Genomic DNA, 18,590 nt, shown 5'->3' on the forward strand with positions numbered 1-18,590 from the left:
CCCCTCAGCTCCCCATGGCCGGCCCCCCCGACGGCTCGGCGAGGTAGGTTAGGACAGCCAGCTTCTGGCTTCCGGGGCTGCCCCGAGAGGCGGCCTGTGAGGTGGCCGCCGGGTGGAGGGCGGCTTTGCTGGAGAGTGGACTTGGGCAGCCGAGCCCCTGCCTGCAGCCTCCACCAGCCACCACTGTCCCTCTCAGGGTGACAGTTCTCTGCGTTGAAAGATTTGCATATGCTCAGTAGGATTGTCAGCAGCTGAAGAGGCCCTGTGGCGGGGTGGGCGGGTGGGAAGGGTGGTAGTGATTGGACTAGAAAAAAGTATTTTTCCCTGAAAAGGCCTGCTCACAAGACCCATGGGCAGCCTGGACCCTGCCCCAGGAGGTCCCATGTGCAGTGTCCCCGGGACCCTGGGCTGAGCAGGGGGCCGCTGGTCCAGGGTCACTCGACTCCCTTTCCCAGGAGACCTGGGGCCCATTCCCCTCCTAGGGCCCTGGGACTGGGCTGAGCATCCTGCAGCCCCTTCTGTGTATGGGGCCTGGGCAGCCCTCCCCGCTCCTGTGCTTTCGCAGCTCGAGAGGAGCTGGGGTCCACACAGGCACCCCCTCAGCCCCAGGCAGAGGCAGAAAGGTCTGGAGAGAGAGCCTGGGTGATGACAGCAGATTCCATTCTCCAGGTGGGCTGGCGGGCACCGTGCTGGGGGCTGTGGAGTAGGTTCTTCACCCCAACCCCATGGGCTCAGCCTTCTCTTCCTGGCCTGTGGGACAGGGTCAGCCAGGCTGGGCAGCACGGACAAGCTGGGTGGCTGGACGTATGTGCCTCCCTCAGGCCCTTCCCTTAATGTTAATACTCTAACAGAGGCCAAGCTCTACAGGGAAGAAAGGCAATGTCAGTGCCGAGGACAAGCCCTGGGAGCCAGGCCACTCTCTTCTGGAAGCTTGTTGTATTTATAGGCCTGACTCCAGGGTGGCCTGCATAAACATACAGGGGGGAAATGGGGCAATGAGTGAGCCCTGGCTGACAAGAATCCCACCTGTGGGGGGCCGGGGGGAAAGGCCGGTCACCTCGCTCATCTCAGGGAGTCCAGGCCACATGTGGCTTGTGTCTGCCCTCTGTGAGTGTGAGAGTGTGCACACGTGTGTAGGGGAAAGGGTTCAGCCCTCCTGGCACCTCAGCCCAAGCGGCGGGGGACCCCCTTTCTGCCCCTAGGCAGTGAAGACCCGTGGGACCCACACCAGATCTCACTTTTGCATTGACGGCAGAGCCCCAGCAGCTCCCAGACACTCTTGTTCAGAGTTAGGAAGAGGCAGTGTGAATCGCTGCCGATCCACCCGTGAAAAAAAAATGTTAGTTCTTTGCTCAAGTAAAAAAATATCAAATATAATAAATTTATGAAAGCCCATTCACAACATACACAGTCTTGGTTTCGCATTTTGTCTCAGCAGCTGGGATGGAGGTGGTGGTCAGAGCCCCAGGGCGTTGCCAGACCAGACCCGGCCCCCAGGACTGGTAACCCCAAACGGACAGCTCAGCCAAGTGCTTCCAGCCATCAGTGCGGTGCACAGGACTCTGCCTTGTCGGTCCACGGGGCCGAGGCTCCTGTCTCACTCCCGAAGCCCAAAGCAAAGGTCGGACGGCTCAGCGGCTGCTGGGCTGGGGCTGCCTTTGGGTTTGCCGCGATGCTCTGCGCTGGCGCCCCCCTCCCTGGGTTGCGCTCACACGACTGACTCGCGGTCCCTGTCGGGGGTTGGGGGGAAGTCAGTGAGATCCTCGCTTGGGCTGTAGTCAGACGCCCGCACCTGGGGGTTGTCGCTGGTGGCCCTGGTGACGCTGTCATAGGAGGGCGGGAAGGAGGTGGAGGAGACGGAGGAGCTGGAGGGCGGGCCGAGGCGGCGGGAGAAGTTCTCGTTCATCATGTAGGCGATGAGGCCCTCCTGCTCGGGGGCGTCCTCCTCTGAGAGGCCGCTGCTGCCCGCCTGCTGGCGGTAGAGGAAGGAGGCGTGCTTGACCGAGCGCTGCAGCAGGTGCCGGCGGAAGGCCCGCTGGATGATCGTGGCCGACACCTCCTCGTGCTTCCGCCGCAGCGTGGTGGTGATGGGCTCGTAGGAGATCTTGGACGGGTTGGCCGCCATGAACTTCTCCTCCATCTGGATCTTCAGGGCGTCCATCTCCCCAGATTCGCCCAGGACCCTCTTGGTGAAGGCAAAGAGGATGTCCATGCAGTGGATACGGTCCCCGCTCACCATGGGCAGGTCCATATTGATGAGGCTTATCTGGTTGGGCTTGGGGATCCGCAGCGGCTCGGACAGGGCGTCAGCGAAGTCGGACAGGGCCGAATACTCGATGAACTGGGTGGCCTCCGGGTCGAACTTCTCCCAGATCTCGTAGAACATGTCGAAGTCGTCCTCACTCAGGGGCTCCGTGCTCTCCTCCGTGGCCACGCTGAAGTTCTCCAGGATGATGGCGATGTACATGTTGACCACGATGAGGAAGGAGATGATGATGTAGGTGGTGAAGAAGAGGATGCCCACCGCCGGGCTCCCGCAGTTGCCCCGGGAGCCGTTGCTGTTGGGCAGGTTGGGGTCGCAGTAGGGGGGCCCCGTGTTGAGGATGGGGCTGAGGAGCCCGTCCCAGCCCGCCGACGTGGTGATCTGGAAGAGGCACAGCATGCTGTTGGCAAAGGTCTGGAAGTTGAACATGTCGTCGATGCCAGCCTCCCACTTGACGTAGGCGAAGTTGGCCATGCCGAAGATGGAGTAGATGAACATGACGAGGAAGAGCAGCAGCCCGATGTTGAAGAGGGCGGGCAGGGACATCATGAGGGCGAAGAGCAGCGTGCGGATGCCCTTGGCCCCGCGGATCAGCCTGAGGATGCGGCCGATGCGGGCCAGGCGGATGACGCGGAAGAGCGTCGGGGAGAAGAAGTACTTCTGGATGATGTCTGAGAGCACAGTGCCTGTGGGAAACAACGGAGACTGTGGCCGCAGGTGGCGTCACTGTCCCCCTCCAGCCCAGCCTTGCTGGGAGGGGCACGGAGCCTGGGAGTGGAGGCCCGGGTCACCTGGGGCCTGTAAGGACCCTGCCTCCACCCACCTGAGTCTCCATTTCTGCATTTATGGTCCAGAAGAGGACCCACAGTTCCTGCATCCTTTGCAAAGTGCCTTCTCAGCCCTCCGCCCCTTAGTCTCCTGAGCCTACCTGCACATACCAGGCCCATTATCCAGATTGTGGCTCAGGGGCCTCAGCGGACTCGCTCAGCATCCCTGGTGGCCTAGCTTGGACCAGAACTCTAGAACTTTTAGCTCCTTGCTGCTCAGAGTGTTGTCTGAGGACCAACAGCCTTGGGATTTCCTGGGCGCTTATCAGAAATGCAGAATCTCAGCTGCACACCCAGACCCCTTGTGTTTTAACAAGTCCAGGTGGTTCGTGTGCACACTGAAATACAAGAGGCACCGGCCAGGTAGTTGGCACACTCCTCACACCTCACCTGTCACAAGTCAGCCTCTCTGAGGTGCTTCCTATGACCTTCCCACCCCTGCTAGCTGCCAGGCCTGCCCACTCCATCTCTACTGACTACTCTGAGTTTGGAGTTTCAAGGAGCGAATATACCTGCCTTGTATTGGCCCAAGTGAACTTTCCAGACTTCTCATATATTAGGTTGGTGCAAAAGAAATGGTGGTTTTTGTACTGTTGAAATCTGCCGTTTGATATTGGAATACATTTTAAATAAATGTAGCTATATATTTTATCTGCCGTTTGATATTGGAATACATTTTAAATAAACATAGCTAGGTTCTACATCATTTTAATGTGCATTTCTCGCTTTATTATTATTATTTTTGCTAATGACTTATTACTTGCTATTTTATATTTATTTTAGACTATGGAGATGATGTTAGACAAAAAACAAGTTTGGGTAATTTTCTTTTTTGAGTTCAAAACGAGTTATAAAACAGCACAGATAACTTGCAACATCAACAACACATTTGGCCCAGGAGCTGCTAACAAATGCACAGGGCAGTGGTGGTTCAAGAAGTTTTGCAAAGGACACGATAGCCCTGAAGATGAGGAGCACAGTGGCCGGCTATTGGAAGTTGACAACGACCAGTTTGAGAGGATCATTGTAGCTGATCCTCTTACATGAGAAGTTGCCAAAACTCAACGTTGACCATTCTACCGTCTTTCAGCATTTGAAGCGAATTGGAAAGGTGAAAAAGCTTGATAAGTGGGTACCTCTTAGGCTGACCGCAAATCAAAAAAAGCATCCTTTTGAAAAGTCATTTTCTCTTATTGTATGCAACAACAACGAACTATTGTGACATGCGATGAAACGTGGTTTATATACCACAACCAGTGATGACCAGCTCAGTGGCTGGAAAAAGAAGAAACTCCAAAGCACTCCTCGAAGCCAAACTTATACCAAAAAAGGTCACGGTCACTGTTCGGAGGTCTGCTGCCCATCTGATCCACTACAGCTTTCGGAATCCCTGCGAAACCATTATATATGAGAAGCATGCTCAGCAGATCTATGAGATGCCCTGAAAACTGCAACACCTACGGCCAGCACTGGTCGACCGAAAGGGCCCAGTTCTTCTCCATGACAGTGCTCGACCACACATGGAACAACCAACACACAACCAGCTGGAGGCAGAAAATGCTTTCCAAGAGTTCGTCGAATCCCAAGGCATGGATTCTGGTGCTGTAGGAATAAACACTTATTTCTCATTGGCAAAAATGTGTTGATTGTAATGGCTCCTATGTTGATGAATAAAGATGTATTTGAGCCTAGTTATAATGGTTTAGAGTTCACGGTCCGAAACGGCAATTACTTTTGCACCAACCTAATAATAATGCCACTCACGAATGTGTATCAGGCGTTCACTGTCAGTAGAGCCCTGGGCTGAGCAACTGACACGTCCATTTACCCCTTCCAGTTACCCGAGGAGGTAAGCTGATACTAGCATCCTCATTTTCCAGAAGAGGAAACTGAGAGGTGAGCTCACTTATCCAAGTTGCCACCTAGTCGGTGAGAAGTGGGGATCTGACTCAGACACTCTGGCTCCAAGTTGAGCTGTTAACCCTGCCTCTCTGGTACACAAGCTCTGGGACCAGTAGTTCCTGAATATAGTCTACACTTCCTGGAATCTTTGAGACTGTCCCTCAGGGCTCCATTCCAGCTCCTGACACCTGCTTTAGAGAAGAGATCCTCTCTAGTCCCACCAGGCATGGTCTCAGCCTCATCCCTGCCTGAGACCTCCTGGAGCATTTCCTGAGCCCACTTTCCAGATTCTAAGCATCTGCGCATCACTATAGCCACAGCAGCCCCTCTCTTGGCCCCTGTCTTTCCCTCTGTGCCGCTGAAGAGGCTATACATGGCAGAAAGATGAAAGCCAGTTATGGCAGAGGTCTGTGCGGGCAGGGTCCAGATTGGGCTCTGAACATAAGTGACAAAAGTAAGTACTGATAAATTGGACTTAAAGTTAAGACCTCTGTGCTCCAAGAGGTGACAATCAAGAAAGTGAAAAGACAACCTAGAGAATGGGAGGAAACATCTGCAAATCTTATATCTGATAAGGGACTGGCCTCTGGAATATATAAAGAATTCTTAAAGTCAATTAAAAAATCAAGCAAAGGATTGGAACAGACATTCCTCCAAGACACTTCTCCTGTTATATACCAAGATATACCAAGGAAAATGCCCAATAAACACGTGAAAAGATGTTCATCCTCATTAGTCATCAGGGAAATGCAAAGCAAAACCTCAATGAGATGTCACTCCATACCAATTAGCAAGGCTGTAATTGAAATATACAGAGAGGAACAAGTGTTGGTGAGGATATGGAGTAACTGGAACCCTCCTACACTGAATTTGGGACTGTAACGTGGTGCAGTCACTTTGGAAAATAGTTTGGCAGTCCCTCAAAATTTTAGATTAGTGGCTGCCAGCGGGTGGCTGGCTGTGACTGTGAAAGCTGCTCAGTCATGTCCAGCACTGTATAGTCCATGGAATTCTCCTGGCCAGAATACTGGAGTGGGCGGCCTTTCCCTTCTCCAGGGGATCTTCACAACCCAGGGACTGAACCCCGGTCTCCTGCATTGTGGGCAGATTCTTTACCAGCTGAGCCACACGGGAAGTCCAAGAATACTAGAGTGGGTAGCCTATCCCTTCTCCAGTGGATCTTCCCAACACAAGAATCGAACTGGGGTCTCCTGCATTGCAGGCGGATTCTTTACCAGCTGAGCTGCCAGAAGGTAGGGAGAGGGAAACTGGTGAGCTCAGTGGGTGCAGAGTCTCTTTTGGGGGTAAGGAAAATATTCTAAACTTAGAGCATAATGATGGTTGCACAGGCGTGTGAATATACTTAAAAGTACTGAATTGCACACTTGAAAGGCTGGGTTTTGTGTTATGTAAAGTATATCTTAAACTGTTCTTTAAAGAAGGAATTTGGGCTCTGAGGTCAAATAGATGCGAGCGTGTGCTCTGTTCTCAGTGTTTCTGCCTCCTCCTAAATTCATATGTTGAAATTCCCCCCCTCAAAGATAATGGTATTGGGAGGAGGGGCCTTGCTGCTAAGTCACTTCAGTCGTGTCCGACTCTGTGCGACCCCATAGACGGCAGCCCACCAGGCTCCCCCACCCCTGGGATTCTCCAGGCAAGAACACTGGAGTGGGTTGCCATTTCCTTCTCCAATGCATGAAAGTGAAAAGTGAAAGTGAAGTCGCTCAGTCGTGTCCGACTCCTAGCGATCCCATGGACTGCAGCCCACCAGGCTCCATCCATGGGATTTTCCAGGCAAGAGTACTGGAGTGGGGTGCCATTGCTTTCTCTTCCCCAAGGTGGGGCCTTGGGAGGGGCTTAATTTCATGAGGGTGGAGCCCGAATGAATGGGCTTAGTGCCCTTATAGAAGAGGTTCAGGGAGCTCCCTAGTCCCTTCCAGTTTCTGAGGACACAGCAAGAAGGTGTGGGTTATGAACCAGGAAGAGGACCCTCAGCAGAAAACCTGATCATGCTGGTGCTTTCCTCTTGGACTTCCAGCATCCAGATCTGTGAGAAGTAGATTGCTGTTGTTTATGAGTTACCCCGTCTGCTATTTTTGTTGTATCAGCCTGAGTAGACTATGTGTGATTCCTATCTCAGCTTCTCCCTAGTTGAACGATTTCCCTGCCTTGGTGCTGACTTTATATGGTGAATTGCATGAGGCAAGCGATGTCTGAAGAAGCCTGGCACACACCAGGGTGGCCAGGTGGCAATTCTCAACTCCAGAAGGTCTATCTCCAGGGTTAACGTCTACTTTAGAGGGCCACCTGCCTCCCAACTCTTCCTTGGGCTTGAAGGCTTTCCCTTGGGAAGGCAGGGAACCCCCACAGGCCCCATTCCCTTTCCTAGACTCACCCTTGAAGTTCTCCAAACAGAGAGCTGTGTTCCAGGGTCTCAGGGAGGGTGGGACCAGGAGAGGGTGTTGGGTCCTCTACCAAGCTGGCCCCTTGGCCCGAGTGGCCTTCCCAGATGTGTGTGTGTGATTGTGGGGGATGGGGGTAGGAAGGACTGTAGGGAGCGAAGAATGCAGGGAGCTGGTGTACTGGCATGGAGCACAGATCAGGGGCTGGGGGAGAGGGAGATGCCTGGCCAGGGGAGGCCTTCTCTGCCCAGCTGACTTGCATACCCACCCACGATGGAGAGGATGACAACCACGAAGTCGAAGATATTCCAGCTGTTGGTAAAGTAGTAGTGGCGCAGGGCAACCATCTTGAAGATACACTCGGCTGTGAAGATGCCTACGAACAGCAGGTTGATCTTGGCCAAGATGTTGACCTTCTCGGGGCTCTGGTCGTCTGTCTCCACCATCATGGTCACCATGTTCAAGCAGATGAGAAACATGATGGAGACGTCGAAGGCTTGCTTGGTCACAACGTCGAATATGAAGCCCTGGTACTTGTTCTGAAAGGAAGGGCAAAGGAAGGGCTCAGCAGGGGCCGCAGGCAGGCTGGCAGGCCTACTTTGCTGCCGCTCAGCCCAGACCACCCACCCTCCTACTCCCCTCTGGGGCAGGGGTGTCCAATGCTCACAGACTATCATGGGGAGAGGAAAAAGGCGGGTGCTGGACAGCCTGGCTCCCTGCTGAAAGCTCCCTGGGCTTCCAGGCCCAGCCCCGTGCTCCTTGTCCCAGACACCATCTCTCATGGCACTTCAGGAAAGGACTTCTCTTACCCCAAGTTTCCTCAGCCCATTGTTCATCAAGCTTTTCTTTTTGTTCCCACTGTCTGAAGGCTCAAGGTCAGATCTAAAGTTCAGCTCTAGAAACTGTCTCAGCCCTCCGGTTAACAAAATTTCTCCATTCTTTCTGTGGAATTTATTTTTTCCACTGAAACTGTATTTATATGTGTCTTGAATTTTCAGATTATTTTGGGGAAAGTCTAAGTCACTCAGTCATGTCTGACTCTTTGTGACCTCATGAACTGTAGCCTGCCAGGCTCCTCTATCTATGGGATTCTCCAGGCAAGACTACTGGAGTGGGTTGCTATGCTCTTCTCCAGGGGATATTCCCAACCCAGGGGTTGAACCCCAGTCTCCCACATTCCAGGCAGATTCTTTACCATCTGATCCACCAGGGGAGCCCCATTTTGGGGAAGAGAGATGATTATAAATAATTGAAAACACATACACACTCCTAACCTAGACCAGAGCATGGAGAACAGAAAAGAGTCAGATGACATGGATGAATTGGATGCAAAAACTGGGGCTGCCCCTTACAAGCTAATGATTTAAGTACCATCACCTGCATAATCTAGGCTTCTCTGGTGGCTCAGCTGGTAAAGAATCTGCCTGCTATGCAGGAGACCTGGGTTTGATCCCTGGGTCAGGAAGATCCCCTGGAGGAGGAAATGGCAGCCCACTCCAGGATTCTTGCCTGGAGAATCCCATGGACGGAGGAGCCTGGTGGGCTACAGTCTGCAGGGTCACAAGGAGTCGGGCATGACTGAGTGACCAACACTTTCACCTGAGTTACCTAAGTATTGCCCCCATCCTGCTCCAGTACACACACACACACACAGACACAGACACACAGACAGACACACACAGACACACACAGACACACATACAGACACACACACAGACACACACACAGACCACACAGACACAGAGACACACACACACACACACACGGGTATGTGTTGGCCTGATTTGGCCAAGGGAGTCAGCCTAGCGGAGAACCCAGAAGCCCTCCCAGGCCCCACCCACCTGGGGACTCTACGGCTCAGGGAGTTACAAGGATGAGGTTACACACGGGGCTGCCCAACCCTCCCTGGGGAAAGTCTGAAGTGCTGTAGGGGAGGAGGGGCCTCACTCAGAAGCTCCTGTGGGAGGGGATCATCCCTGGGCTCCCAGGCTGTCTCATGCCTTCTCCCGTACCTCCATGAGACTGAGGCCCCTGTACATGATTGGAGGTCCCTCCTTCCCTGGACAGGCCAAGGGCCCCAGGCTGCACCAAAAGACTGTGAAGAGGCCCCGATAGCTGGTCTTGTGGCGTGGGGGCTTCCCAGGGCCCCCTTCGGGCAGATCCTCCCCACGCCCACTGAATCGAGAGCCTTGCTCACCAGGGGCCGTGGGATGGGCTTCTGGGGCTTCTTGGAACCCAGCTTCTTCATGGCATTGTAGTATTTCTTCTGCTCCTCTGTCATGAAGATGTCCTGGCCCCCTAAGTGCAGAGACACAGGCACCAGCCTCATCTGGGGGTTCTCAGGGATCTAGCCTCCTTGGTGAGTGTGCCAGGGTGGCCCTTCTCCTCACTACCTCTCCTAGGGGAGAAAAGCATGCCTTATCCTACATCAGAGAGTCTCCCTCAACCACCGCCCCAGACCCACTTCTCCAGGCCCCTTTCCCCATTCACCTTGGGCTCCTCTCTGACTTTGGGACTTGCAAATGGAGCCCGACCTCCATCCTCTCCCCTGGCCAGCTCAGCCATCCTGGAAGCTCCCTCTGCCCACTTGGCTTGCCTGCCACCTGATCGTAGCTTCTATGACGGAACTCTGGGAAGACCCAGGCCTCTGTGCGGTGGCTCCCCACCCCCACCCCCATGATCCCTGATCATGGGCCAGGTGAATAGTCCCAACGCTCACCCCAGCTCCTCTCAGGAGCCTCTTCTCTCAGACTAGGGCAGGCGTGGGGCCCCTTGTTACACACTTACGGGCCTAAGCAGGCCACATCATGGATACACCCGTCTCCCACCCCAACCCGGTCGGAGCTTAGTCCCCAGCAGGAAGGAGGAGTGGGGCCAGGAGCCAGAGAGGCTGCCAGGTGCCTGGCAGCCAGCCCCGCCCTGCAGCCTGGGGCCTGTGCTCTACGTATCTTTTTCTTCTGCTGGTTGAAGTTGTCAATGATGACACCGATGAACAGGTTCAGGGTGAAGAAAGACCCAAAGATGATGAAGATGACAAAATAGATATACATGTAGAGGTTGCACTCCCACTGGGGCTGCTCCTCGTACTAGAGGGGAGAAAGCAGACAGGAGGTCAGGCAGGCAGCAACGGGGGATGGGCTGGCCGAGTGTGTCAGAGGAAGGTCAGCATCTGGGGTGTGCGTGTGCGTGTGCGTGTGCGTGTGCGTGTGCGTGTGCGTGTGCAGGGCGGGCGGGGATGGAGTTGAGGAGGCTGGGTGGTGGCAGGTGAGGAGGCCAGGCATGCTGGGCTCGGAGCTGGCGCTGTGTCCCTGCATGGCTCCTGGCCCTGGGCCACTGGGAGGTTTGAGTATATGAGGGTGTCTCCCAGCCTTCAGCGGTCAGTGTGACATGGTGGCTGGTGTATGTATGTGGGGCGGGCACAGGACCACAGAGAAACTTGTTTTGGGTCTTTGCTGCTCCCACCCCCTCCTCCAGGGGTAGGATTTTGGTTCAACTAAATGACAGTGAATACCATTCACAAGATATCTGAGAATCTGGGGCATCCCCGGGAGACCATGCGACCATGTCCCGGGGGCAGCCAAGGGCATTCCAGAGAGGCTCAGCTCTGGGCTCACACAAGAGACCTGGCCCTTATGGGATGCAGACCCTGTTTCTGTGGTGGCTGAGCAGCTGGGAACCTTGGGTGCTTAGAACCTTGACTGATTCAAGGAGAGAGACCAGCGTGACAACCTACCCCCCTGGAGTCTACAGCTGCATACATGATGTCCATCCAGCCTTTAAATGTTGCCTGCAAGAAAGAGACAAGAGTAAGGAAATTTAATTCTGCATCTATGGAGCTACTTCAGGCTCTTATCTGGACAGATGGGACCGGGAAGTAACCTCCCACTAGAAGCTAACCCTTTCAGCGGTGTCCAAGTGGCTGGGCAGTCAGAGAAAGGCCTTCTTGTTCAGGGCTGAGGCGGAGGGGAAGCAGCCAAGCAGACACTCCAGGAAGGTCATTTCATGGGGGAATTAGCATTCTGATGTTGGCCAAGAGACTACCCTTCAGATTTGCATTCATTTCCGATTCTAAACTGACACAGAGGCCTACAGGCGTGTCTGGAGCAGAGAGGGGGTTCTCTGCTCTGGTTTAAGGCAGGCCTCAGTGCTCACCTGGTCCTCTCTGTCATAAGCCTTGGGGCTTCTGCTCCACAGCTTTCCAAGGACGTCCCTCAAGAATCCTAATGTTCCCTCATACTTAAGGGGGTCCTTTTGCTAGTGGTGTGTTGGCAAATGACTAACAACAAATGGCTTTCCAGAAGGAAAAATAAAAGCCCTGATTGCACTTCCTTGGTGCCTGAGTGGTGAAGAATTCGCCTGTCAATGCAGGAGACATGGGTCCGATTCCTGACCCAGGAAGATCCCATATGCAGAGGAGCAGCTAAGCCCGTTTGCCCCAGCTACTGAACCTGTGCTCTAGAGCCCAGGAACCACAGCTACGGAAGCCCCTGAACCCTAGACGTTGTGCTCTGCAACAAGGGAAGCCAATGGGAAGCCCACACATGGCAGCTAGAGAGAGCTGCCGCTTGCTGCAACTAGAGAAAAACCCGGGCAGCGATGAAGGCCCAGCACAGCCAAAAATAAACACCATAAAATTATACACGAAAAAAGCCCTGACTGTGTTTGCCAACTTCTCTGTGTAAACATTCCCATCATGGCCAACCTCAAGTTGCCAAAGTGTCGTTACTGAACTCAGTGCTGGGAAGAGAGGCACAGGAGCACAGCATTGCAGTGTTTCCATGGTGTGACTATAACAGGCGTGCGAACCTCAAGAGCATAGCTGAGAACAAGCGGCAACGGCAAGTTTTTATTTTGTTTCAATATCGTTGAGTTAATTACAAGTTTATAAATCTAATTTTTAATAATGGCCCACAAAATATCGGAAAACATAACAACTGGCTCTTGCGAGGCCACACTCGCTGGTTCTGGCATGGCAGGAAAGAGGAGGCCGAACAGGACAGGGTCCTGGCGCCAGTTGCATGGACGGCCCCAGTCTGGGCTGCTAGGACGATTCAGAGCTGAGGGACACGCTTGGTGGTGAGACTGACTAACTAGCGGATCTCATCTGTGTCCTCGGCATAATCCTATCGTGTCCTGAGCCTCTTTTCAGGGTGTAAGCTGGTCTACACAGATTTCCCACATCTGAGAGTTTTTAGGAGTCTTTTCAGGGTGTAAGCTGGTCTACACAGATTTCCCACATCTGAGAGGTTTTAGGAGTCAGGGAGGGTGGATGGGGAAAGCAAAGCAGCCATAGAGAAGGCAACTGCTTCAGCTTCCTGTGCCACGGGGCCTCACCCACACAGAGAGGCCTGGAGATGCGGTGGGACCTGCTGGGGACCACCCAAGGTTACGAGGTGCCCATGACCGAATTCTTTCTAGCCACTGTGTGGTTGTGTCTGCAACGGCAGGCAGCTCTCAGACTACAACAGGGGGCTTTCCTTCCAAGTGTTGACATTCAGAAGGGAAGGCTCTCTGGGTTGGGCTCTAATCCTGTTCCCCATGAGGTATTTCAGGGACTCTGGAGAAAGCTACTCCTGGGATTTAAGAGATGGGTGAGGTTGCTTCCCTGGTGGCTCAGAAGTAAAGAACCCACCTGCCAATGCAGAAACTGTGCAGGAGGCTAAGATTTGATCCCTGGGTCAGGAAGATCCCCTGATGAAGGAAATGGCAACCCACTCCAGTAATCTTGCCTAGGAAATCCCATGGACAGAGGAGCCTGGTGGGCTACAGTCCATGGGGTCACAAATAGTCAGACACGGCTGAGCGACTAGACAACAAAAACAACAATGGAGGTGTGAGGGGATGTGCCGAGTTTCCCTCTGCTCAGCACTAGAGACCGGTGTCTGGGCTTTGCACTGGGACAAGAAGAAAAAGCTGCAGCTTTACGTGTTAATTTCTGCTGTCAAGGCTATTCGTATGCTATGCGTTATAGTCGCTGAAGCTATCATCCTCACAAATCAATAGAAACTTTGGTAGGGCTGTGAGTGTTTGAACATCTTGCACATTAGAGATGAAAGTAAATACATTCTTTTAAACAATGCAGGAGGAATCCCTGCCGTGTATAACAGAGGGGTGGCCAGAGTCACAATATTGCTAACAGTTCAGCCCCTGGGTGTCTGTGGTCATTCATCTGCCGCCTGTGCTATCGCACCGCAAACTGACAGTGCGAGGAGTCAACCTGACTGCTGCTGCTGCGGCTGAGTCGCTTCAGTCGTGTCCGACTCTGTGCGACCCCACAGACGGCAGCCCACCAGGCTCCCCCGTCCGTGGGAGTCTCCAGGCAAGAACACTGGAGTGGGTTGCCATTTCCTTCTCCAATGCAGGAAAGTGAAAAGTGAAAGTGAGCTGGGTAAAATGCCGCAGCACAGAGTCCCACGCGATATTTGGAAAGTGTAGCATCTTCCTTAGGAAGGAACACCTGGCACCTTCCCAAACAGACGAGAAGTCTCTGGAGAGTCTTTGGGCGACACAACCCTATTGTGAGGATCCAGAGTGGCCCGGCTGTCCCCCTCCTGCCCACAGCCCAGGGGAAGGTGCCTGTTGCTGGTCAACCAGTGAGAGGAAGGCAGTCCCCCCACCGCCCGCCACAGGACTCACCACCTGCAGAAGGGCCAGGTACCCGGCCCCCACGTTGTCAAAGTTGACTTTCACCTTGGTCCAGTACAATTCGCCAGTCACGTTGAAAGACTCACAGTCGCTCTTGTTGTTCACGATGGTATAGTTCAGGGGCAGGTCTCCCTCGGTCTGGTTGATGCATCTCCCAAACTTCCCTGCGAAGAGGTTCACGCCCATGATGCTGAAGATGAGCCAGAAGATGAGGCAGACGAGGAGGACGTTCATGATGGATGGGATGGCGCCCACCAGGGCGTTGACCACAACCTCAAGTGGGCAGAGAACAGACTCAGTTTCTGGGGGTGCTCAGCATGCACACCCTTTGTAAGATGCCCCCCCAAACCTACTGAACCCCCTCGGTATAGGTCCCTGTGGGGGTAGGGGTGGGGAACATTCCCTGTCACCAAGGAAGGATGGCCCATGGCTGGAAGCTCTGGTGGGCAGTGAGAGAGAACACACGTGCCTTCTGCTCTGCATCCCACACTCACACAGCTCAGAGCCTCTTCTTATCCTTCATAGCCCTGCCTGGAATCCATGACCTTCAAACTTAACTTTCAACACGGTCTCTGCTACATAGTACGCCAGAAATCTGATGGGGAAGAAAGGGTCTCTGGAGACACACTCTCTGAGCTGAGTTTCTGGTTCATTTTGGGGCTGCTGCTCCTGAGATGGATGGGTGTTTGCCCGCAAGGTGTGCCCGGGATATCTCCGGGTGGTGCGAGTGGAGGGTGCTCTGACGGCCCCCTCACGCAGTGATGGGATCAGGGCTGGCAGGGCGGTGTGCGCGCACTGTGCCTCTGCCCTCTCCAGGGAGCAGCCCTCTGACCCCGTGGAGCCATGGCCCCATGCTCTCTTCATTTAAACTCACAGCTCCCAGGAGAGGCATCCTTGGCAAAAAGAACTGGGGACTTCACTCCAGGGAGGGACTTCACTCCTGTCTGTGAGCCAGGAACATGTTTGCCACACAAACTGGAGGCGGAGCTGGCATGGGGCTCTATGGTGGGTATGGTGCCAGGACGGGTCATGCGGACACGTGCAGAGGAAGTGGGGGGTGCCCCTGGCCCAGCATGCGATGAACATGGGAACAGGGTGGGGAACCAGCTCTTGCACTTGTCTTTGGCTGGCTCTGTGGCCAACAGCCACAGCAGAGGCAATCCTGGTAACTAGTGTCTCCCCCATGTCCCTGTGCCCCAGAACCAAGTGTTTTCTCTCCTATTGGACATTTGGGAGCATCTAACTTAGGTCGGATTATTCACTTGTGAATGGCTTCCCACCAGAAATAAGCAGTTTGTTTCTCCATGGATTGGGGATGTGGGCAAAGTTCAAAACCATCAACTGAATGGGGCTGTATAGTGGCGTCTCCTGGGTCAGTGAGAGACACACAGAGGTGTCTGCTAAAGTCACAACAGAACCGTGCACATTTCGTACAAACAATAAAAAACAAACAACATACTCACACAAACATATAGGCTTGTTTTCTTGCTATATATTACGGGTAATGTTTTTTCTTGGTGGGCTTTTAAATTTGCCTTAAATGTGCACATTCTTCGGTAAAACTTAGTGACTGGAAAAAAGGCAGAGCTCTCTGCACTTAGAAAATAGTGCCAAAGAGTTTACTAAGCAAATCAAACTGCTCTCTGATCGGTAGGACTACTGGCTGCTTCCTTGCTTGCTTTATCCTCACCAGCCCTGCCCTATTGCCCATCCTGGATAGAGGGGAGGCACCCTGTGTCTGTCAGGAGGTGGGGGACACAGACGGGCACGTGGAGCCAGGGCACCCACAGACACGAGGCCCCATGGGAGAGCAGAAAGTGAAGGGGCCCCGGGCTGGTGGGGCTGGGCTGCAGCTGAGACGCCCGCGGTCCAGCCCTTGCTTCCTTTCCTTTGTCCAGCGCTCTCTGGCCCTCGTGGAGCCCACAGGGCTGAGGCGTCAGGCCTGGGGGGAGGTTCTTACAGCTCTCCACCTCCAGGCACCTCTAAGCCCAGCCGTACCTCCTGGAGATCTCACACATGTTTGCAGCAGGCCAGGAAGTGAGTCTGGGGGTCCCCTTTATGCAGCCACCACCCACTGCTCCCATGAGGAGAGCCACCCCTCTTACCCTCATGCCCTCAAATCGTGATAGGGCTCTCAGGGGTCGGAGAGCACGCAAGGTCCGCAGTGACTTGATGGGGCCCATCTCAGCAAAGCCCAGGGCGTTGGCCACCAGGCTGATCAGCGAGACCTGTGGGAGACAGGGCGGTGAGGCCACGAGGCCAGCTCGAGACCAGTGGCAGGGCTCTTGGCCCACCGAACTCAGGCTGGGTTCAGTGAGAGCCAGCCAGTGAGAGAGTTCAGCTCTCTCCTGGACAGAGAGAGCCTCCTCGTGTCCAGGCTTTATGGTTTCCAGCTGGATCGTCTTCACAGGCTGTCCTGTGCTGGGCCAGCCTTCCCCAGGGCCAAGAGGCTGGGGCCAAGGCCAGGCGTGTCCCAGCTTTCAGGCCTTCACCAAGGGCCTGCTGTGTGCACTTCACACACGTGTCTGTGATAGCTCCACTCACCCCAGGCCTTGGAATGCATCTCCCCATTCTATGGATGAGAAAACGGAGTTCCAAAGCCACTTGCTAGTGTGGAAGAGCAGGGCCACAAAGCCTGGGTGGCTTTAGGTCCCTGTGCGCTTTCCTTCAAATCAGATTCTTGGGCTGGCCCCTCCCCTCCCCCAGAGTAGACTCTTCACGGGAAGAAGGACCATCCTGAGTTGAAAATGAGTAGACAGACCATCCTGGGGCATTTCCTCAAGGCTGAACCTTGCAACATTCTATCATCTTCACGGAAGAGAGGCTCAGACGGAGCCCCTGTGGACTGCTCTCTGCTTCCTCTGCCCTGCCCCCACCGGGACATTTCTGCCCCTCGAACTTGATCCTTCTAAAGCTCCATGGGCATCCAATCCCTCCTTATGTCACTGCTGGCCAGTGATCGCACGTTGGAAGTGACCTCCTGCCTGACCTCGCCGGCTATCACCATTACCACCACCCAGCTCTGAGGGCAGCCTGGGGGTGGGGAGGGGCCATGGGGAGTGGGGGGTAGGTGTGACCCCCATAGCCTGCTCTCAGGCTTGGAAGCGCAGGTTGGGAGAAGGCTGGGCAGAAGAGCTTGGAGGAGCTGCCTCCTCCAAGGACTCCCAGGATGGACTTCCGTGCTCCCCCAACTCACCCCTCGAGGATGCTGGTCCCCACTCTGGAGAGGGCGAGGGGCCTCTCCCAGGGACCTGCTGCTGAGGCCAGGGTCCCAGGGACCAGGTCTGGCCAGGCTCCCCAGCTAGTCCCCAGCAGGCCGCCCTTGTCTGTTCCTTCCCAAGTTTGTCCCGCCTTTCCACCCGATCTCAGCTGATGGCAGCTCCATCCTTCCAGCTGCCCAAGCCACAAGCCTTGGCATCATCCCTGCCTTCTCTCTGTCTCACACACCGACATCCAACCCATCAGGATTTCCTGTTGGCTCTGCCTTCAAAATATGTCAGAAGTCCAAATATTTCTCACCGCTCCCACTGCCGCCATCCTGGCCAGGCCACCGTCATCTCTCCCCTGGATTATTGCCATGGCCCCCAACCTTCCCCCTGCTTCCACTTCCCCTCCCCTGGACAGGGTGATCCTTTCATAATGAGTCAGATGATGTCACTCTTCTGTCCAAAGCCCTCCAGCGCCTCCCATTTCATTCTAAATAAAAGCCCATGGTTTTCAAAGGCTGCACGCGTTCCACCCTATGCAGTCTGGCCTCAACTCCTGCACTTCCCGTCCCCTCTCCGCTGCTCCAGCCACTCTGCTCTCCTCGTGGTTCCTCAAGTGTCCCAGGACCTTTGCACTGCTGCTCCAACCTCTGCTTGGAATGTTCTGCAGACACCTGCCTGGCTAGCCCCAACTTCCTTCAAACATCGCCACAGTTGGCCTATTTCTAGCCAGCTTGTTTAAAGTTGTAATCTGGGGCTTCCCTTCTCCCTGAGTCCAGGCCCTCCTAATCCCCTTCCGTTTGCACTTCTTTTTCTCCATGTGTCCATCACCAGTGTAATATTATATAAAGCCGGCTCATGTGTTATGTTTCTGGTTCCCAGCACCTTCCTCCACGCAGGCAATGACTTCGTCTATTTTGTTCCCTGAGGTCCTCAGCATCTCCTATAGCACCTGCATATAGGAGATCCTCGGCAGTTTTTAAAAACTGCACGAATTGAACATGGAAACCCCTTTCTCTAGATCTTGAGGCCTGAAGTCCACCATTTCCATGGGGTGTGGGGATGGGGGTGGGGGAGCATGGCCAGCGTCAGGAAAGCTGGATTCCAGCACCATTTCCTTCTCCTTTTTCTTGGGCCAGGCCCTTCTCTGCCACGACCCTCAGTTTTCCTCTCCACAGGCTGATTCTCCAATCTTGGGAATTTCAGGCCCTAAGGCCTGGCCTCAGCTAAGTTCTCCAAAGTGGCAGGGGGTGGGAGTAGGGTGGGCTTCCCCAGACATCTTTGCAGACTCCGTCTGGCCTGCCCTGGGGGAGTCAGTCCCACGAAGCTGCAAGAACAAACAGGT

At 54.3% G+C, this 18,590-nt stretch overlaps 1 protein-coding gene across 3 annotated transcripts in view; it reads right to left on the reverse strand.

The window, feature by feature from the left end:
* SCN5A (sodium voltage-gated channel alpha subunit 5) overlaps positions 282-18,590 on the reverse strand; it is a 103,432-nt gene continuing 85,123 nt past the window's right edge. For all 3 annotated transcript variants that reach the window (XM_018038398.1, XM_018038396.1, XM_018038397.1), the window contains 7 exons: positions 16,145-16,267; positions 14,031-14,312; positions 11,128-11,181; positions 10,343-10,480; positions 9,592-9,696; positions 7,663-7,933; positions 282-2,949 (listed from right to left, as the gene is read on the reverse strand). In XM_018038398.1, the coding sequence (XP_017893887.1) occupies positions 1,709-2,949; positions 7,663-7,933; positions 9,592-9,696; positions 10,343-10,480; positions 11,128-11,181; positions 14,031-14,312; positions 16,145-16,267 (2,214 nt within the window). In that variant the 3' untranslated portion in view covers positions 282-1,708. The remainder of the gene's footprint in view (positions 2,950-7,662; positions 7,934-9,591; positions 9,697-10,342; positions 10,481-11,127; positions 11,182-14,030; positions 14,313-16,144; positions 16,268-18,590) is intronic.

The sequence above is a fragment of the Capra hircus genome, chromosome 22 (assembly GCF_001704415.2).
Source record: "Capra hircus breed San Clemente chromosome 22, ASM170441v1, whole genome shotgun sequence".
NCBI classification, from domain to species: domain Eukaryota; kingdom Metazoa; phylum Chordata; class Mammalia; order Artiodactyla; family Bovidae; genus Capra; species Capra hircus.